The 21,260-nt window shown below is 38.8% G+C and overlaps 4 protein-coding genes across 5 annotated transcripts; 3 read left to right on the forward strand and 1 right to left on the reverse strand.

Moving 5' to 3' along the window:
* Window positions 1–197: 197 nt before the first annotated feature.
* On the reverse strand, window positions 198–4,550 carry LOC135609678 (uncharacterized). The gene is made up of 2 exons (XM_065103186.1): window positions 4,006–4,550; window positions 198–1,557 (listed from the first exon to the last, which is right to left on the reverse strand). Exon 2 carries the CDS (start codon window positions 1,549–1,551, stop codon window positions 385–387), a length of 1,167 nt encoding a protein of 388 aa, XP_064959258.1. The 5' UTR covers window positions 1,552–1,557; window positions 4,006–4,550; the 3' UTR covers window positions 198–384.
* Window positions 4,551–9,593: 5,043 nt separating this feature from the next.
* LOC135609679 (uncharacterized) lies at window positions 9,594–13,799 on the forward strand. Of its 2 annotated transcripts, none has more exons than XM_065103187.1 (2): window positions 9,594–9,949; window positions 11,907–13,799. In XM_065103187.1, the coding sequence occupies exons 1-2, from the start codon at window positions 9,653–9,655 to the stop codon at window positions 13,071–13,073; spliced, it is 1,464 nt and encodes a 487-aa protein (XP_064959259.1). In that variant the 5' UTR covers window positions 9,594–9,652; the 3' UTR covers window positions 13,074–13,799. The 2 variants fall into 2 exon arrangements, 1 of the variants encoding a protein (XP_064959259.1); XR_010485840.1 differs by having other exon boundaries at window positions 9,810–11,416; window positions 11,907–12,036.
* A 1,155-nt stretch (window positions 13,800–14,954) lies between these two features.
* On the forward strand, window positions 14,955–15,622 carry LOC135610796 (E3 ubiquitin-protein ligase RING1-like). Its single transcript, XM_065105746.1, has 2 exons — window positions 14,955–15,181; window positions 15,331–15,622. Exons 1-2 carry the CDS (start codon window positions 14,955–14,957, stop codon window positions 15,620–15,622), a joined length of 519 nt encoding a protein of 172 aa, XP_064961818.1.
* Window positions 15,623–18,581: 2,959 nt separating this feature from the next.
* On the forward strand, window positions 18,582–20,543 carry LOC135608952 (uncharacterized). Its single transcript, XM_065102032.1, has 6 exons — window positions 18,582–18,829; window positions 19,042–19,191; window positions 19,706–19,792; window positions 19,877–20,002; window positions 20,094–20,198; window positions 20,275–20,543. The coding sequence occupies exons 1-6, from the start codon at window positions 18,715–18,717 to the stop codon at window positions 20,367–20,369; spliced, it is 678 nt and encodes a 225-aa protein (XP_064958104.1). The 5' UTR covers window positions 18,582–18,714; the 3' UTR covers window positions 20,370–20,543.
* The last annotated feature ends 717 nt before the right edge of the window (window positions 20,544–21,260 follow it).

A 21,260-nucleotide genomic window follows, 5' to 3' on the forward strand; every position in this document is an offset into this window, starting at 1 on the left:
AATAAAGACCTAGTGCATATTGTTTCTGTACTTTGTATAGTAAACTCTAATCTTGTGGGTTTAATCCACTGACACATGCTCTAATATTGTGGGTTTAATCCACTGACACATTCTCTAATCTCCAAGTTATACTCCAAAAAAAAGAAGAAAATATGACATTAAATAAATATACTGAACAATTATTAAATTTTGGGCAGTTTAATTTATTTATTAACTTATAAAAATTAAGTTAGGGATACAGGAAGCAATACTCATCAATATATATAGTCAACATAATATGTAGACTCACTTCAATGTGGTGATGTTATAATAGAACAAAATAAGAAAAATACTATTGTATTTGCATCACTATAAATTTTGAGGTGCAGAGAAGCCTTGCCAAACTTAGTATTTTAAGCTACCTATCTCGGGCATATTATTGTAATTTAACACTACGTACTGACAAGGTGACCATAGCCGATTCTGCTTCAACATATCGATCATCACAGTCTCTCCTGTCTTCATGTCGTGACAACACAACATTGCCTTCCTCCCCATAGAAAATAATGTCAGGTCCATGAATACCTTATCACCCCCACAGAATGGTAGAAGTGAAAAAGAGTCAATGTCCCTAATGTTCAAAAAATCTAAAACATGGTACCTCTTAACCCATTCTCCATCCTTACTCATCATCCATATGAAAATTGAATTATTTTTCATAAATAGAGTGCTTGTCAAAATCTCTTCATCAGTTACCCCGATACATTGACAATAAACATCATCATAATATATTGGAATGTCTTCATATTCTATTGGCGACATCATACTGCCTGAGATATTTTTATCAAGGTCAAACCATATTATGTAGGGAAAATAGTTCCAATATATGATGCCTCTAGCGTACAACACATTCCACCGATACCTATTGTACTCATCTTTGATAACAAGCTTCTGATCAGAAATTATCCATTTCCCTATGTCCGAAGAGTATATCTTGAACTCAATCTCAGTAAATTCTAGTTCATTGTCTTCTACTAGTTTTATTAGTCTATAACGGGTCGAAGTAGTTGATGGTTCAAAGGCCAGACCAATATTCTCATAAGCTTGAACTCGACTTTCAGGGATGGCATGACCCTCTTTTGTCATTGGATTCCACACATAATGGAAGGTGCTCTTGTCTTCATACATGTACCATTCGTTTTCGTTTTGTTCCTCCCATCTTGTCAACAATAACAAGAGGAGGCCATTGGCAGAGGCAGCAATATACGCGGAACATCCAGCAATATACGCGGAACATCCATCAGGAAGGGAGAAAGACAACTTAGGTTCACAAATGTCATGTTGCCCAATAAGGTTGACGGGCATAAAGTCAATATTGTGATCACATATCCACACAAAGCCAGGCAACCCACAACGGCATGAGCGTTGGTGTGCGAATGTAGGATCATGGTTGATGAGATGATGCCATTTCTTATTGACGGACTTGAACCTGAAGAGAACCTTATTGGAAAGCCATGGGAGAATTTCCAAATGAATGATGTCTTCGGGTATCGTTGCCACTATAGCGACCATGTTTCTCTATCACGTAAGAGAAAATAATTAATAGGTAAATGTTATAAGCCAAAGAATATAAAAAAATCAAAAAGAAAAAACCATCAAACATTCAAAAAAATGAACATATTGCTAGATATACTCCAATCGATAAAATTTGTCACAGCTCAAAACCAAGGATGTGATGATTCAACAAATGCGTAACCACAGAATTTTAAATATTTTAACCCAAATCATACAGGTGGAAAATTACATTTATTTCACTTGACCTTATCACACAACTATAATTGAAATAATACCAGTGAAAGATATTGCATAACAGCACCGCTTAATAAGAAGGGGTTGGGTTTCATTAGTTGAGCTAGGAAGGTTACAACTAGATTAGACTAAACAGGACTTAGATCTGAAATTTCATGTCTTTTCTATCCCCATGTACATCAAATGCAGAGTTATGCTTGTGCATGAATATGACATCACAATCCATCAAAAGAAAATAATTTATTTCAAAAAATCTTCATTAATTTCTTAATCAAAATCCATCAAGATTTCACCTTAAATTGATAGAAAAATATAAGTACATGAAACCCATTAAAAAAATAAATACTGAAATAACAAATCAAAAGAACCTGAAAGCACATTTATGTAGTCTTAAAGTGAATTCTCATTCCTTCATCTACGAATTAGCAAAGATTTCTACTCATTCTTTAAGTAGTATTATACCTCATGCGAGCACATAAGTAGAGAAACTTGATGTACTGAACCAAAAAGCTGAACAAAATTAAACAACATAATATCTATTGGGCTGATTAAGACTATTTATAATATAAAAATATCTTAAAAGACACCTTAAAATGATTTTGTTCCAAGGGACACGTTCCTTCAATAAGGTGATTATTGTAACTACATAGAACTAATTTAAAAAATTTTAATTTTCAGAAAACCTCCATCATAAGAAACATACCTTCAAAATGGAGTGTGTAGTATATATAGGAAAAACAGATGGGACGCTCCCTAGAGGAAAGTCATAATAGACAATTAAATTATATATTTATTATATATAGGAAAGAAAAAAATCCCATCAATATGTTCTCCTCTAAAAAATCTCATATTTAGAAAACGACATAACTTCCAAAATAGTTCCCAAACCAAATTATCATTAGTTGCATGTTATGAGAAAAAGAAAACTGAAAGAGTAATTGCAGAATGCTACAGTAAATCATACACAAAAATTAAAAAAAAATAAAAGCAAAAACTAGCTTTAGAATGGGATAAAATTTTACATGTATTTTTTATAAAGATAATGTCAAGTGTGGTTGTCTGTTACTGAGGGATGAAGCCTATCAAATGAAGCTTGAATCCAATGTTTGATGTACTCAGGAATCACGGCAAGCATTATTGATATGATCACATTGGGTGATTGGATAAGGAAAATTTTGATTCCGACCCCTAGAAACCTAGTGTTAGAGGTATACCGAGAGCTCCTGTTATAAAACTATATGTGGCTAAGGAGGTGTTATAAATTGAATCCATCATAGACGATTGGGAGATGGGATTATTAGTGATTTATTGATGATATGGTTGATGATGATGTTCTAGTGTCAACTAGATGATGTTTTTAATAGTAAAAATAAAAAAATTATTGCTGAAACTGATACGAAATAGTCCCTCAAAGCAAATTCAAAGATCCAAGTACAAACGATAACATTTTCTCCAAAGACTATAGAGCTTGTTGGCTCTAGCATGCATAGACAATCAATTAGCTACATACCTTCCTCCATGAAATACATACGAGATTTTATAATAATGCATGATAGACAATAAATACAAAATGTTCCTAATAATATTCAAAATTAGCCATGGGACAGAAGGTTGTTTACTAATGATATCCACCTTCATCATATAGACTGTCTCGATATGAACTCGATGGAGACCATCCTAATAAGCTAATAAGATAACTTTTGCCTCATAAACTATTGTCCTACTTCTTAAAATACTCTTAGAAAAACAACAAAAGCATTATCGTGTCTATCAGTGTCTAGCAATGAAGCCAATACTGCAATTACAATTTAATTTGATCCAACGAAAAGCTAGTTTTTCCCATTTAACAAGGAAGGACAACGACTAACATTTCTCACAAATTCATTTTGGTTCATCATATCATGAATTTATGAGACAATTTTGAAAAATAAACCAAAAATAGATGATATCAAATTATTAAAAATAGAATCATTGGAGCCCTCAATAAGACCATAAATTTGTAGCAATAAAAGATATTTGTCAAGAAGCCTCAAAATCTGGCAAAAGTAAACCCACATTAATCTAAATGCCAGCTAGCCAATAATCAAAAAGATGAAAATGTAAACCAAGTCAATTCTCACAAAGAGACTAAAAAGCCCAATGAGTTAGAATAATGAAACAACACATGTTCAGTATATTCTAAATCAATATTACAAAAAGAGCATAGTTTGCACTCACAAATTCCTAACACTGCAAGCCAATTCCGAACACTGTGAAGATATATCTTGGTTGCCCTCTTGTAATTCTATGACAACAAATTCATGAACATTAGTTAAAAGCATCGATTTCTAGCTCATGGGGGCAGGAGCCATATGGGTTCCCAAATTCTTTTACACTATTTTGAGTTTCTTCTTCTTAGATCTATATTTCAAAGAAATCAAAAGGGGGTTAGGACTTCCCTGAGGTGGCTTCCGTCGTGCTTTTGGACCATAACTGCATTCCATCCTCATTCATTCGGGATCATCCTCCTCCAACACGAAACCAGAATCCACATCGTGGATCTCCTTGGATGCCTGACGAAACACTTCGGCTGCCTTCTCCGCTAGTTCCTAGATGGACGAACAGCGAGAGGTGGATTTGTGTCTGCCTCCAGCCTCTTGCTCCTTGCGATGGTTGGCTTGGAAGAGGAGACATCAGCATTAGGGTGGCCGTTCTCTATCATTGACTCCGCCGCACGAAGGGCAAAGAAGGGGTTTTCCAAGATAAGGTCAACTATCTTTTTGCCCACTGGTAACATTAGCGTTAGCTTTATATGACAGGTCTTTCCGTCCAAATGCAGGCTCCTTTTGCATCCAACGGCTGGCAGACTGTTGATTTGATATTTGATCTGGTTTGTTGGACTGGCCGTTGAATCGGATTTGCTGTTTTCGAAGGTGATTAAGCTATCCAGCATTATTCCTTTCTTGGCGATTGATACAACATAGTCGCTAATGTACTTTTCATATGTGACTAGCAGTATTCCTTCATGATCACCTGTAGGTAAAGAACAAGCATGCTAGAATCGCTCAACATACTAATGGAATCTTGTATGAATTCCATTCTATCATGGTGTCACAATCTAACATGGACAAACTCTTTGGATGGACTCAAGGTGTCTTCAACAAATTTATAGATGAGAAGGGCAACTTGAAAGCCAGCCTTCGCCACTAGACTGAAGGGTTGCTGAGCTTCTACCAGGCTTCCCATCTTTCAAAGGAAAGCTCGCACTGAAAGAAGTTGTGGACTCCACAACTAAACACCTCATGGTGGAATCACTGTAACCTCATTTCAGGGACATAGCCCATGCCTTGGAACCCCACTGAACTAGAAGATGCCGAGGTTACGGTCCTGGCGGTTCATAGAGACATGCCAAAAGGAAGGAAAGATGAGCCCTATCATACTTGAATTGGCTAAGTTGCATTTTAACATGGTGCAGAGAATACAAAAAAGTGGGAACCCAAAGAAATGTCGAGGTATTTTGAACTTGGTTTGCTTGAATCATGTCTTCTACTTTGTGCCCTTTAAGGAAAACTCATCTTATTGCAGCTTGTCATGTGGTTGTCAAATCAGCATAGAGAGTGAGATCGAAATAATATGACTGTCACCCGAGCCCAACAATAATAATAAGAGAAAATATTTAGCCCATAGTGCATAATATTTTCTTGGATCTAGCTTGTTATAAAGGTACATTAATTTACTATTACTCGGGTTTTACTATTTATCCGTGACTCTACTTCCACCTTAGTCTTGAATGACGACGGAAGGATCAGGTCGGGCATCCCACCCAGCTCTAATCTTTTTATAAGTTGATTCTGAAGGGAACACCAGAGTCATATTCTCGAACATTTTTAGACTTTTTACACACATGATTTAGGATCGAGTCAAGCTGACAAAGGAAACACTGATAACTATATCATCATTTTAGTGCTAGGAGGGTTCTATGTCATAGGAGCACTACACCATCAATCTTCCCAACAAGCTTCAAGTGAGGATGCTCCATTGTTGATCCACAAAACTTTCACCCAAGGAGGCTAACAATTGATATTTCGATTTTAGGCACCTCTACCTCCACCTAAACCCCTAAGCAGTATGAGCAATTGTTCAACAATCATGGCCTTTCCTCTCCAACAGTGATGCTGGCCCACATGTTGGTTCCAATGGAGATCTTCCTGAACCTTGTTCAACGGGTCAATGGTTGATGCTATCAATTATTCCCTGCTACTATAACTAGCTTAGTCATAGTGGCACCTCGTACACCTATTGAGCCTCCTTAACTAGCCCAGATTGAAGTCATCATTAATGGCTCAACCAAAGGAGTCCTAAGGTCCCTTACCATCGAGTTTAGTGGATTGCGCCTCTCATAATTGATGACTCCTAAGTCTAAGACTCAATTAGTGGACTCAAAATACATGGACACAACTTCAATAGATGGACTAGTGCTTAAAAGATATACACCACGAGTTTCACTCGAGCAATTTGACCACATTTACCTCAATCAAATCCACATTCACTCGATAAATATAGGAATAGCCTATCCCCCAAGCTTACAACCACTAAATTTGGAAGTGTTTGACAAAGGTGTTAACCTAGTAGAGCATGTGGTAGCTTTCCAAACTCATATGGCACTATATGACACATCTAATGGCTTGATGTGTTGAGCCTTCCCTATAACCTAAAGCTCTCTTGGTGAACTCCTTCGCACAACTCGCAAGTGAGTTCTAAGAATATTTTGTAGGGAACATCTGTCCTTGATGTTCAACTGTTGTCCTTCTCCACATCTGATAGGTGGAGGGTAAGCCATTGGAAGAGTTTATCACCAAATTTATTAATAAAGCTCTGGGGTTACAAATGCTTATCCCTCGATCCTCATATAGGTATTTATGATGGGGCTTATATACTCTAGTTTCCGTAAGTTGCTAATAGAGAGATAGTTGGGCACCGTATCCAATATACTATAGAAAATCAACCAATACATTATGAACTAACAAGACATGCCTACAATCTAAATATGTTTCTATTACCTCAGCCCAATTCTAATTTTTAGCAAGCAATAAGTTATCCTAAAAAACTTATATAGTAATAGAGTAAGTATATAAAACTCAACAAGTGACTAACATATCTATGGTAAGAAGAGAATAGCTTCAAGTAAACTTGGTATCAAAATGCAAGGTAAAATATAAGAATTTATGGATATCCACTCATTGAATACATTGAATACAAAATCACAATATCATTTCATTTAAAGGGTGTTCTATTCATAATGATAGAGTAAAAGATAATTGGAGCATATCAATGGCTTAAGAAGTATTTCGGAGTATATCAATGGCATATGAAATATCTTGAAGCATCTCAATGATATTTGAAATATTTTAAAACATATTAATAGTGTATGAAACATTTTGGTGGCATAAGAAGCATTTCGAAATATATCAATGATATATGAAATATTTAGGAGCATATCAAAAGAATAAATATGAAACAGAAGCTCAAATGTTATATTTTACGCTGCATTCATTTCATTCTTATCCAAAGCATAAATAGAAAACTCATAAGTAATTCTTTGGATATCAAATCGAAAACACATAGGGTATAGTGGGATCATAGACAGAATATGGCCCATATATTCCTAGATAACCATCAAATAGAAGTTTCCTACATTTGGGAGCTTCATCCACTCACGTCTAGATGAAGTCAAAGGAGATTGACAGAACATTGCGGGCTCTAAGCATACCTCTCTTTACCATTTATGGTAAAGGTTCACATTATCCCACAAATACCGAAATATAAAAAAATATTATGAGTAATAAAGTTGGTACATATTGGAAACATATGTGGAACAACGAAATATGCATGTGTCTATGTGAGTGAAAATGCACCCAAGATGTCTCCCTCAAACTAAGCATGAAAAATATGTCCTAGACACCTTCGTAAATATATATATATATATATATATATATATATATATATATATATATATAATGTATAAATATATATATATATATATATATATATATATATATATATATATATATATATATAATGTATAAGATGTCTCCCTCGAGCTAAGCATGAAAAATATGCTCAAAATGTCTTCCTTAAACTAAGCAAGAGAATACACTTGAAACGCTTTCCTCGAGCCAAGCATAGAAAATATACTCGAGATACCTCTCTTGGACTAAGCATGGAGAATATACTTGAGCTAAGCGTGGCAAATACACCTGAAATGCTTCTCTCGAGCTAAGTATAATAAAGAGATCCTACTTGTGTTATGTGAGGCACTACATGCTTTAGGCACCCTTAAAGAGTGAAAAACTTAAAACCCAACATATAAAAATTATCAAGCACCTTGGGTATACATCCATCATGCCTAAAACTAGGGTTGGATATTCCCTCGAGGCATACTTTCAAGAGGCGATAAATGATAAGAGGAAAACTTACCCTCAATTGTAGCTCGCTACGTGATTGCTAGATCAACATGGAGAGTGGAGTTGACATGGCAATCACTACACATAACAGTAGTAGTAAGCTCAGAAGAAACTATTATGTCAATACGGTAAAATATTCTCTTGAGACCAATCTACTGTAAAGGCTCATTAACGACTTTATTTTTTATCTCGACCCTTTTGATGTGAGAAGTACTAAGTTGGACACGCCTGATCTTTTTACAAGTTGACTCTGAAGCAAATACCAGAAACACCTTTTCATTCTTTTTTCTTATTCTGACACACGTAGCCCTAGATCAAGGCATCACCGACAGCCAATCATCATTCAGCATGCAGTAGATGAAATTTCAACGATCATCGATTCTTGACAAAATCTACTCTGATGGATGTTAATGCAACGGACAAACTTCCAGAGGACATTCTTGCCCTCTTCAACACTGCATACAATGTTATAAAAGAGAAGGGACTGGACATAATTCCACACCTAAATGAAGCAGTAACATATCAATCCCTTTCTCCCTCTTTTGTGCATCAATCATGCAGTTCCATTTTCTAAGGAATGCTACTCTTGGTTTCAGTGGGCAGATCTATGCAAGGCATACACGGTGGAAAGAAGGTAATACCATCATGGCTACATACCCTTGCTGGGGGAATACTTGGAAAACGCAGTGATGTTAATAAAAGGCCCCCTGATATTGACTCTTTGCTTAATGTACGAGCGACAATGCAACTCAAGAGCACTTGAAGGTTTCTACAGTTGCCGTGAGATTGCAAGATCGTCATCCGTGATCTTTCGACTTTGAGATAATTTGGGTACTTCCACGGTTTGCGAATTGCGCCATACTTATCATTCGTTCATCAATCAACGCAACAAAGAGTTCACACAGTTTCTCCTGCATTGGGTGTTTTTTTTGTACAGGACGAGCTTCAAAGAGGCGATGTGCCCAAATCGTGCTGCTTGCATGAGAACGGTGTTTTGGAGGATGCGACTCGTGAGCACATCAGGCGGTTGATTAGGGAGAATTGGAGACCAATAAAGGGGGATCGAAATTTCATTTCTCGTAGGTGAGAAAGTGCAACAGCATATTGAAGAACTCCTTGCCGTTGTGCCACTCCCTCTACTCTCTCTCTCTCTCTCTCTCCTTCGTGAACGAGAAGGGTTCTATGGACTACCCATATAAAGAGGGAGGGGAAAAGGAATGCACGTCTGGCCGCAAACTCAGCCGGTTTTACGGTTCGGATCGGATTAATCGGATGTAGTTAATCGGATTCGGGTCTGGAGATCCTATATCCGTTATCATTTCAATCACGTGATGATTAGATCGCACAGACCCACATTGAATCCGCCTGCTCATGGGGTCGGCTCGGAACGGCAGCGAGCCCACGGCGACGCACCAATCGCGATGGAAGCCACCGCAACGGCAGAGGTGGCGGCGGAGATTCTAGAACCCTTGGAGCTCCGCTTCTCCGACCTTCTCCTCCTGTCCTCCGCCGCTCCCTCTCATCCTCCACCCTCTCCCGCGGAGCTGGCGCGGCTGGAGTCCATCTCCGCCGCCGCGATGCAAGCCCTAGGCTCTTTGGGGCCTGGCCTCCTCGCGATCACTGAAGTGCCCAAAGCTCCCGACCTTCGCCGGCTCATTCTTCCTTTCGCCCGCAAGCTCGCGCTCCTTGGCCGCAAGGACCGCGCCCGTGTCCTCAAGGTAACAACCATTTTTCTATGCGGCTCCACTTCTCAAGATGACGCTTTGACGAGTAGGCGACGGCGTATCGTATTGGAGTTCTTGGGTTGGTATTCCGTATCAGGGGAAAACTTGGGTTCGATCTCCAAGCTTCTGCAATAAAAAATTGGTTTGAAGATCTTATTTATGAACTGCTTGATTAGATCCTTCTGCAGATACCTTGAATGCTGCACTTCAACCTTATGATTTGGAAAAGGAAACATTTTGTTTTGAGTTAGGGTTTTATATTCGGATGAGACATGGTAAAAGACAGGGTTTAGAGAATGAGGAAAAGAGTCTCAAGACTTTATTCATTTTACATCATCAATAGCTTTTAACTCTTACTCCCCTGCGAGGAATTGAGATCTACTTGTCCGTCTTTGCTGATTTACCCATCAACACGTCGGCAAGTTTTTAATTCTTACTTGATCTGGATTTAAATTTTTGCTACTTACATGCGGTTATCTGACAAGAAAGAATAACTTCAGGTAGGGTGTGAAGATTTCCTCCCATTAGTTTACTTCAGTTCATAATGAGAATTTTTTCTATGTTTGTAGAGGCTACTATATTACCATGTTCACAATCTGAAATATATAAAACAGAAATTCCAGTGATACTTTAGGACAGATGTAGGGGATTAACTTGTGTAACTTAGTGTAAGTGAATGCACCTTCTTGAAAACTTTGACTTTTCCTCTAAATTGTTACAATCATATTGTAAACAGGAATGGTTTGGATTTAGTAGCAAATTCACTTTGCTTCTTTTGAGTGTCCAAGGGAATTGGATATCACTATGACTGATTGGACATGCTAACCATTTCATATTGAATGTTATAATGAAGTCAAATAAGGAGGAAATCTGACTATACTATAAGCATCTATTCATTTATTGATCATCTTACATTCTCAAGTTGAGCCTACTTTATGAATTTGTCTAATAACTTTGGAAAAAGAAAGGTATATCTTAAATAAGCTATAGTAACTGGACCTGGAAACTGGTGTTCCTAATCATGATTGTTTTTTTTTTTAATACTTTTGTGCTATGTGCTTGCCTTCTATACATTTGCATGAAGACTGTAGCTATTTGTTCCTTTTCCTTGGTAAATTAGTAAGCCTCAGAAAATTGCCAAAATTAATTTCTGTACAATGATGGATGCAACCTGCTACTCTTTATCTTATCTTTTTTTTTTATCCTTTGCTTTTTACCATCAGCTTCAGGAACGGAATATATGTCTACCGTATGCTTTTGGTATGTTGTTTAATATCATGGAATATAGAATTTTTTTCTTACCTATCCTTTGTACATAACGTAGGCTTTTAGGGATACCATGAGAAAATTTATAAAATTATCCTTTGAGCAAGGATGGATGGATAATTCTGTCTTCCTAAAGCCCTGACTTCTAAAATTGAGCTAGATGACATTGGAGAACTGATCTCTGAACAATGATAGGTAATTTCGTCCTCCATTTATGTCTTTGAGTTAATAAAACATTAAGGTCACTACACAGCAAAATTGTCCTTTCTGATTTCCAGGCTCCCATAGGTGGCATTGTTTGTAGGATTATTGTTAACTTGGCCATTCTTTTTAGATATCATATTTTGGTGATTCTACGAATTTGTAGGTAATACTATGGTTTGGGTTTTTTGTTACATGGACCAACTTGTAATTCATGTTGAAGGCATATTCTTCGAAGTTTAAAATGAACACAAAATGATTTTAACACTAGCATATGCATTGTTCCTTGGAGGACTTGTGCAGTTCACTTGTAAATTGTACATTTGTCATGATCATGGTGCATGATTTTTCTTGATGCCATGCACATTTATTAAGAATGAATAGGTATCAGACATTGAAGTTCACGAGCCTTGATTCTTGTGTTTAGTGTTTGATATTTGCCCATTTGCAGCTCTAAGAATTTTTTTTTTTCTGCTGATTACAGGAGCATGGTTTGGGCAGTGATGTTCCCCTAAAGAATCTTGACAGGAATGTGTCGTCTTTCGCTTTGCAATTAAAATATGCACATAATTTAAATTCTGAATCATCATCAATTAGATCTCTATGCACAGAAGAAAACCATTATTATGCAGAAGGAAATCCTGTTGAGGATAGTTTTGAGAAGTTTGATGATAAGGAGTTTAAGATCCTTGGGTCTACTTTCAAGGAACTGAGTCTTTGCATGATGGAACTTGGTCTTCGACTAGCTCAAATTTGTGATAAAGCCATTGATTGCAGAGAGTTAAAGCAAAGCATCATGGATGGCAGCGCAAAAGGACGCCTCATTCATTATCATTCAACAATAGACAACATTATCCTTAAAGAGACCAACAGAACAAAAAAAGGATCTAAGAAGAAAGTTGAACCTGCTACACTTGATCCTTCACCTTCCGATGAATGTACAATATCAAGGGACTTTCATGAGAAAACTTCTGTTACACATTGGTATTCAGGAAGCAGATCTGTAAAAGATAGAACAAGTCAGATTACTTTGTCCAATCTGTGGCAGCAATGGCACTATGATTATGGCATTTTTACTGTTCTAACATCACCTTCGTTTATGTTCTCTTGTCTGGCAGAAGATTGCTCTCATATTTCATGCTGTCGAGAGTGCTCCTCACCCGATGAACATACTTATCTTCAATTGTTTGATATAAAGAAGAACAAAATATTTATTGTGAGGTCCCCAGCTGATAGTTTCATCATTCAGGTAGGGGAAGCAGCTAACATATTGACTAGTGGTAAGCTTCAATCTACACTTCATTCAGTCGGTAGAACTGTGGACATGGAGAACTTGAGCAGGCAGACTTTTGTGGTCTTCCTGCAGCCAGCTTGGAACAAAATTCTCTCTTATTCTGGGTATCCTGAGGAAACAAGTAATCATGATAAGTTGGTCTTAAGAACCGAAATGACCACATCTTCTAAAAAAGAAGATGCTTTCTTGAGATATAGCACAAGTGACTCTAAGGATTCACATCAGTTAATGCAAGAAATACTCAGAAAGATACCACCTCTTTCTATCCGATTTAGAGATGGAATGACATTTGCAGAGTTCTCTCATGAGACTACCAAGCAGTATTATAGCAGCAGCGGCACACAGTCTATGAGATAACTAGATTATTGCTTTGCTTTTCATAAAAAATTCTAGTGTATCATTCACATTTGACATCATGGCAGATGTCGCAAAATATTCATGAGCAATCGGAATCATCCTAACAGAACTCATGTCAAAGTATTTTCAGTAGAAAATTTTGTGTTACAGTAAGGAAGCATGAAGATGCAAACGTAGGAGAATATATCAGGTTCTTCTGAGGCTTTGGATTTCCTATGTTGCAGTACATGCTGCATAACATATGTGCAAGTTCTCTTTTCAGAAGTTAAACAGCAAATCTACACACCACCTGTATCCTATGGTGAAATGCGGTTTGCAAGTGGGAGCCCGAAGATGATTTTGGCAAAGTGGATTTTGTGGACGTGGAATCCTTGAGATTCATACTGTACCCTCAGGCTTATTTCACTCGAGGCTGATGGAGCATGAGAACTGCTGTCATTCATCTTCCTTTGTAGGTTATGGCAGCGGCAACAATGTTCAAAGAGCCTGGGATGTCGAGAAGTCACTCCTTTCATTCTGTTTTGAGATTCAAGGATTTTGGCGTAGGATCCATCTATGAAAAGGCTGTGTTTTAGGCTTTTTGACTATTTGTGTAAGTTCGGAAAAATGCAGGCAATAGTATTCAAACAAACAAATCCTCATTAATTTGATTGCTGGAATCTGGGATGCTGTTCTCACACTGCCGATCGGCTGTGCTTTAATAAATATATCATGTGGTTTTATAGACATTCTGATCTTTTGAGCTTTGCTAATGATCTGTCATTTGAGCCTGCATGCAGCCGGGTAATGATGATAGCCTCGCACCATCATATAGACAACTTTCCTTTCCTGCAGTTGAATCAACCCTTTGCCTTTCCGTGTTCTTCAAACTCCTCCCCCCCTGAAGCTGAAGCATTTTTAAGTGTATGTTTCACATGCATCCCTCTTGATGTGTCGTGGTTTAGTATGATTGTACTGCATTATTGGTTGTCGAATGGCGAACCATGCTCTGGTTCAAAAACAGAGCTGCTTCTTCCAGATACCTAATCGAGACATCAAATGTTGTTTTCAATTTGATTGTTTTGTGAATTTATGGCTTTGTAGGTGCTTTGAATTTGCACACAGGATTAGACATGGATTTTAAATGCCAATTAGAACCAGGGTGATCTTTCGATGTCTAATTTCGTACATTCATTCGTCATCATGGATCTCGTGCTGAAGGCAAATGTTTTATCTAATTGCAGTGGGGATGACTATGTCATCCGCTGTTCGGAAACCGTACGGTTTGGTACTTCTCAAGGCGCGTCATACCTCCTGTCATCGTCTTGGCTAGACACGTGGCGATCGATGGAAGGAGCAGGAAGCGTTTGCTACGACGCTGCTGATCTGATCCGGTGTAGAATATTGAGTGTGGGCTTGCCCAAGCGAAGACGCTTCGACGCGCCTTCCTAGAGAGCGCGACGTGACGATGGAAGTCTCCTGGCAGCTTCGCTACACTTCAATTCAACGCCATCTACCGCTTACGAAATGGTACCCTACTGACCTATAATTACTGGAACGCCACAACCACCCACTAAAACATTAGTGCGCAAGAGTATGCTTCTTCAGCGCCGACTAACAGTTTCGTCTTGGAATTCATCAGCATGAAACAAATGAATTGAGTTCCTCCGCCTCATGCCGACAGCCGAACAGTTTTACTTGCATCACTATCTTCGTCTTTTAACATTATGAAATTTCATTGCATTATTTGATACTTATGTTATTGACACTTATACTGGCAATGGCGTTCTTGTAGTTACAGCATAAGGACGGCCCATTCTTTCATGCCCGTTTCCTTCTATTAAACGCAAGGAAGGGAGGATAAGTACGACCCGGGAACGGAGAGACTTGGGCGGTCCAACGATGTTGCCGGGGGTGGAGTTGGCACGGAAGCGAAGAGTCCACCACCGCCACGAGGTGGGGACGCCGCCGAACCTGCCGTCGTCCGCGCGCCTTCCGTTTTCCGACCGTCTGCCTGCTGCGGCCATGGACGAGCCGACCCTCGCCGCCCGCCTCCGTCTGGAGGAGAAGCTTCGGGGCCTTATGGGCTCCCGACGGCCGTCTCCCTCCTCCTCTCCGCCATCCATCAGGTTCCACCGCTCCTCTGTGCATCTCGTTCTTTTGTCCGTTCACTTCTCCATCCTCCGATGGATTAGGAACACGCAGCTACCAGTCTGCAAAACCTTTTGCACGACATCGAACTCTCTCTCTGACCGTGCTTGGCTAATGGCTTCCGCAGGTCAAATATAGAAGAGATCTCGACGCTTCCCGCAGCGGCTGGCAATATCACAACGAGGGTAATCGCTACTGAACTCCCTAAGCGACGGAGTAACAGTGTTGCGCTTCAGAGGACGGGCTCCAGGGCCGATCTGTGCGCGGTGTGCCTCGACGAGGTCCAGGCGAAGCAGAGGGTCACACGGCTTCCTTGCTCCCACAAGTACCACACCGAATGCGTGCTGCCATGGCTGGCTGCTCATTCGCACTGCCCATGTTGTAGAAGCCAAGTTCCTTCGTCGGATCAGATCTCATAGTACTCACATGTTTAGGGTTGTGCTGACGAGGGTAGATTCGAGGGAGGGTTGATGGTGTGAAGCAGGGTGGAGGTCTGCAACACGAACCTGTTCTTTGATTGTTTCATATGAAGTAATGGCATCCTCTTTTCAATAGTGCTCAACGCAGTGGTCATTGCGAAGTTTTCCTATTTGTTTCGAGTTTTGTGTTGCATTATCAAACATCAATTGCTCTCTGGTTTTCAAAATACACCACAGACAATAATTAAATATAAACGAATAAAATTCGTTTACAGCTAAATCAAAACATTCCCATCACTTTACCAAATCAATGACAGTACTGTTAACTAGAAATTCTTCTTCAATTGATGCAAGATTTAGTTATCTATTCCCTTTTGGTTTGTGAGGATATCTTCCCAAGAAAGGGCAGATTTGAAAGTATTACCCCAAGTTCTAATACTGAATATACTTTACATACTAGAAGAATATACTTCACATAGAATCCAAAGTCTTCCTGAATCGATGGAAATGGCATGTTTGCGTCTGAAGTATCACATCATTTTGTCAAACTCCTACCAAGTAAACAAGAGAATCATATGTTAGCGAACAAATACGTCGTGACCTGTGAGTCAGCACGATTAGGTCTGTGGGTTGATGTCGGGAGCTTGCTGTGAGGTGATCTGGATGAAGAGGTAGCCGGGCCCTCGGGAGAGGGTGTTAGATGGCGTTGGTTGGAATCAAGGCTGATTAACAACTCCACATTGCCAGGCGACTGACGCTCCCGTGTCTAGTCCCTCGCAGTCAATAAGGGGTCATCCTCTTACAAAAATGGCCTTCGCTGGGTGTTCTCCCGCTGTGGCCCCTTTGACGAGCAAGTTAGTAACGTAAGAGATTGCTTTTCTTTTTTTCCTTTTGTTTTTTGTGCCTCTCCCTGGCCGGAGATTGGCCAGGGGTTTTATACTATAGCGCGAGGGTTGATGGTGCATCGATTCGACGTCGCCGCTGACCCCCAAAAGATGGGACGGCCTTTCTGACCAACCGTCATTCCAGGACGTGCAGAGCAACGTCAGATAGCACCGCCCCGAGTTCCTAGGACGGGACATGTGGCATATCTTCTTGGTATAAGCTCCCGGGACGGGACGTGTGGCGTAGGGCTCTGACTTGACGTGCGATGTCAGCTGTGACGTATTCAGGCAGCCAAAATATACTGTATCACCATAAACGATGGTTCCAGTTATGTCGAATTTGGAATCTAAGACAAAATCAGTTCCAAACGATTACAGTTGTAAAATGAAAATGTAATATAATTTTTTTAAAAAAAAATTCTCTAATTAATCATTTATTAAGTTACTAAAAGGGATATATTTATCATTTAGACAATCATTTTTTTAATTTTTAGATTAGTTCAAAATCAAATTAGAACTTCAAATTCTATGAACCATAGACGTCCATGGAATCTAGTTTTGATTTGGTTTAGAATTACTAAAACATTAACTCGATTTGTTCGATTCTTAACTAGTTCGGTTCCAATCCACATCGAATCATGGTCGAATCTACCTCTTAAGCAAATCTTAAGTTACGATATAACTTGTAACACGAAACATTTGTTCAGTCTATTTAGACCGAAACAGGGGGACATGTAACAACATGTTCCAATTCTAGTCATCTGTATCACGAGTTGATAAGAAGGAAAACTTATTCGAAGTCTTGGTTTTTGTTTTCCCTTCTACAGGGTTGCGAAGACTCGAAACTAAATGTTTAGAATGACTTCCATGTAGAAAGTCGATTAGTTTACTCTCGGCCTATTAAACACGCGTCGTTCTTGACCTAAAACCCTTCTTAGGTGGAAGCTTAACGAAGGCAAACTTTGAATTCGTAGCAACGAACTTTCTCTAGAAACTATGTTTGTGGACAAGCTTTTGCCTCCAAAATATGACTAATAAATTAAACCAGTATGCATCGGCTCCCGTGTGTCAGCCCAGCCACCAAACACAGAAGCAGAAAGGGGCTCCTGCTAGTTTTGCTCGTGGGGCCCTTCATCGACCAATACGGGTGCTTTGTAACGTGTTTGGTCGCTCGATGGAGACATTGGTGTTGCACTACGTGTCTGTCATATGGAACGTGTTGACGCAACCTGATAAAGTCGGCCTCTAGATTGAATTTGGAATTATTAAGGCAACACGACGCTGACCAGACTGCTTAAATGTACGTCTACTAACCAAAAAACTAATCTATAACTAGTAAAGTTGAACTCCTTATAAAGCTCTCATACAATAAAACTTCATTTGATAAATTTATATTAAATATATTGATCTCTAATGGTGACATATTAGAGAACTAATTTCATATTTTACCACTTATGTTTTATAAAAGAATAATTTAACTAGTAAATATCTTGTCGGGATCTAATCACCTTCGTTTGTTCATGGTATAGTATAAATAAAAGACTTCGAGAAAAATATTGCTTTAGCCGAACCCATTAGGATTGAGATTCTAGATGAGATGAGACATTTTCTTCGATGAGGCCCCAATTTAATGCAGGGAACATTCGGATGTGTCTAAAAGTCAAAATCAGGTCTCCACAGAAACCTCATAATTCAAATGGTTTGGTCGGGAGGAACTGTCGATGACTATTGAAACTTGAAGTTTGTTATCCATGTTTGATCGAAGACACGACTTTTGATCAAATACAGAAACTTGACGTCTGTACTTTGGACCTTTGAACCGAAGCTGAGTTATTTGTTTATGATGCCAAATTGACACGTGGCAATGAACCAAGCATGAAATACATTTAATTAATTCAGAATTACCCACAAAAAGAAAACAAGATAGGGATAGTTTAAATATAAAAAACATATATTTTTTACGACAAGTGTTTTATGAGGTTTTGTTACAAAAAACACAAAATTTTCTTCTGTCTTCATTTCTCTGTTGTGCTGCGACTAATTATATAAAGCTGCGTTGCACAACACAATCTTAAACAACTCCGGTAATTTCTCCTAAACACCATCACCTACCCCACTTTCGTCTTTATTTATACCACCCAAAAGCGTATGCACGTCTCTCGTTGTGGGCTCGTGATCTGAAGCAGGAGCAGGAGGGGTGGAAGGAACATGGAGTGGGCTCAACTTGTGCTGGTTTTGGTGGCTCTCCAATCAATCACCACCTTGCTGCCACACGGAGCAGCTGCGGAAGATCCGCTCTCCCCTTTCCTCGCACCTGCTTTCGGTACCTACTCTCCTCATCTCTCCAACCTTTGTGCTTTCTTTGTGTTCACCGTATCTCATCTCCTATCTCTCCAAATCTGAAGCTTTCTGTTCTTGTTCTGCTTGTTCTTGTCCAGCTCTGTAGTTGCCTTTGATTTCTCTGTAAAATTGATACTGCCTAGTAGCTATTGGCTATTATGTCGAATGTCTGATTTGCCCCCTTTTGTCATATAGATTATATATGCAATAAGAGTGACTGTGGGAAGGGGACCTGCGAAGTATCACCAGAACACGCCTTTGGATATGTATGCAACTGCAAACCAGGGTGGACTCAGTTCCACATCGGAGACCACTTCAGGTTCCTCCCTTGTGTCGTCCCCAACTGTGAGTTCCCTCTCTATCTCTCTCTCGCTCGCGCTCCCTCTGACTTGGTCGGTGGAATAGCTCAAATATTTGCTTCTGTATCAGCCTTGAAAAGCTTAGCTATGTAGGTTTCAGGTCTATGCTTTGCATAATGAACCTGTTCTGCATAATGCCTCAACCAGAGCTCATTAACTAATTGAATGAGTTGGGTCACGTTTGATCAAATTATAAGAGATGTCCAGCATAGGTTTTGGCGATACAGCATATTCTTGACTCATTTGTTTGAGTTTAATCTCAAGACTTGTCTTGACATGTACTGGTTAGCTGTATGGATTCTCCTGAAACCAAATGAAAGAAGAAAACATGAAACATAAGAACTATTTGTTGAACACAGTCACATTCATCCACATCAATATGCTTTTAATATCTTCTATATGTCTAAAACATACAAAAACATATATCTTTGATTCTTTGGAATTTCAGCCTGCACATATTTTTTCACTTCAAATATCCTGCTTTTATGTTGATCTTTTAGGTAGCATCAGCTACTCATGCCACAATGATTCAATGCCTCCTGCGCCGTCACCCTTGCCAAATCCACTCAATTTCTCTTTGTGGGATCGTAAGTATCAGATCATGGCCTCCTTTTATATCTTTTTCACCATTAAGTTCTGCAAGTATGACACTGCTTCTCTGTTTCCAAAAGCTTGCTTGTATTCCTTCTGTGGAGGTGGCACTTGTGTGAAAACATCGACTTCCGAACATCGTTGTGACTGCAAAGCGGGTTTCAAGAATCTTCTGAACGATAGCAGTTTGCCTTGCTACAGAGATTGTAAGAACATCACTGTTTGGTTTCTCTTTTCTGTCAACATCATGATCAAGGGAAAAAAAGACAGATTACAAATTTGGTGATGGACTTGCAGGCTCGCTTGGAGCTGATTGTGCAAACCTCGGGATCACACTGTCGAATTCCACTTCTCCGGCTTCACCGCCAAGTCTGTCCGACAATGGCAGTTCATCAGGCGGAGGTAAGTCAAATTTGTTAGTTCTTTTGAGAACTGAGAACCGATGCGATGAAACACTACTTGATCTCTATGTCAACAGATATGTTAGCTCCCAATACATTGCTTTGGATGGTTGTGCCGGTGATTCCTGTCGCCATGGCTTACACAAGATTCGTAGAACTCGGAGTATTGTGATAGTGTTCTTCTGTCCACATTCAGCATATAGATACAGATGGAGTAGCACCATTAGAATTCATAGTGCTTGGTATTTGTTCTGAGATCTTATGTATATAACTTCTTGAATAAACATTTGGTTTGCTCCTCTCGTGGGTTGATATACTTATAATAAAGCAGGCAGATCTTCTTGTAGCTTTTCCATTATTGATTGGTTTGGTTCTCTACTGGAAAAATAAAAGAGTGCGGTGACATATAACGTTTTAGCTCATAACTTTTGAATTGAATTGATGTTCAAATTGATATAGTTTAACTTTGTCAAGTTTGACTTAGACTCATTGTTTTTAACATGCACTCGCAGTAGATCAACACCTCAGAGACAAGAAAATAGCGCAACTTAAAAAGAGTAGAAGAAGATGAACTAAGAAAATATTTTCATTTTGTTGCATATTGAAAGAATAAGAAGCTATAGCCTCTATATCACTTGAACATTTTGAGGAATAAAAAAATATTTCTACATTAGAAGCTGTAGCCTTCAAGAGATATTGAAAAATTATGACCTTGAGAAAAGATAAATTAAGAGTGGATATAGGTTTGGAAGATCGAACCACTATAATGTATTTGATTATGTTTTAAATTTATTGTAAAAGATTATCACACTATCAAGATAATCGTATCATTTTGTGTCTTCGCATAAGTCACTCTCTCTCGACAATTATGTCTCTTCGAGATGTTTTTAACATAATCATATCTTCAAGTTAATTATGTCTTTAGATCATTCTAAAATTTTTTTGTCAAGTCATTAATGTATAGTCATCTTGAAAACTGGACCCTTCAACATGGTCTATCCTCAAGTTGACTATCTATATCTACAAAAAAAAAAAAAAATCACATCATTCAAGATTGAATGAT

This window comes from Musa acuminata, chromosome BXJ2-4 (genome assembly GCF_036884655.1).
Source record: "Musa acuminata AAA Group cultivar baxijiao chromosome BXJ2-4, Cavendish_Baxijiao_AAA, whole genome shotgun sequence".
NCBI classification, from domain to species: Eukaryota; Viridiplantae; Streptophyta; class Magnoliopsida; order Zingiberales; family Musaceae; genus Musa; species Musa acuminata.

What these genes read in the sequence shown, in the direction of transcription:
- LOC135610796 (XM_065105746.1), top strand. Translation starts at nt 14,955, where the DNA reads ATGTTGCCGGGGGTGGAGTTGGCACGGAAGCGAAGAGTCCACCACCGC. An exon ending in TCCTCTCCGCCATCCATCAG is followed by an intron (nt 15,182 to 15,330) that starts GTTCCACCGCTC and finishes TGGCTTCCGCAG; the next exon opens with GTCAAATATAGAAGAGATCT.
- LOC135609679 (XM_065103187.1), top strand. Translation starts at nt 9,653, where the DNA reads ATGGAAGCCACCGCAACGGCAGAGGTGGCGGCGGAGATTCTAGAACCC. An exon ending in ACCGCGCCCGTGTCCTCAAG is followed by an intron (nt 9,950 to 11,906) that starts GTAACAACCATT and finishes TGCTGATTACAG; the next exon opens with GAGCATGGTTTGGGCAGTGA.
- LOC135608952 (XM_065102032.1), top strand. Translation starts at nt 18,715, where the DNA reads ATGGAGTGGGCTCAACTTGTGCTGGTTTTGGTGGCTCTCCAATCAATC. An exon ending in CAATTTCTCTTTGTGGGATC is followed by an intron (nt 19,793 to 19,876) that starts GTAAGTATCAGA and finishes TGTTTCCAAAAG; the next exon opens with CTTGCTTGTATTCCTTCTGT. An exon ending in TGGCAGTTCATCAGGCGGAG is followed by an intron (nt 20,199 to 20,274) that starts GTAAGTCAAATT and finishes CTATGTCAACAG; the next exon opens with ATATGTTAGCTCCCAATACA.
- LOC135609678 (XM_065103186.1), bottom strand. Translation starts at nt 1,551, where the DNA reads ATGGTCGCTATAGTGGCAACGATACCCGAAGACATCATTCATTTGGAA.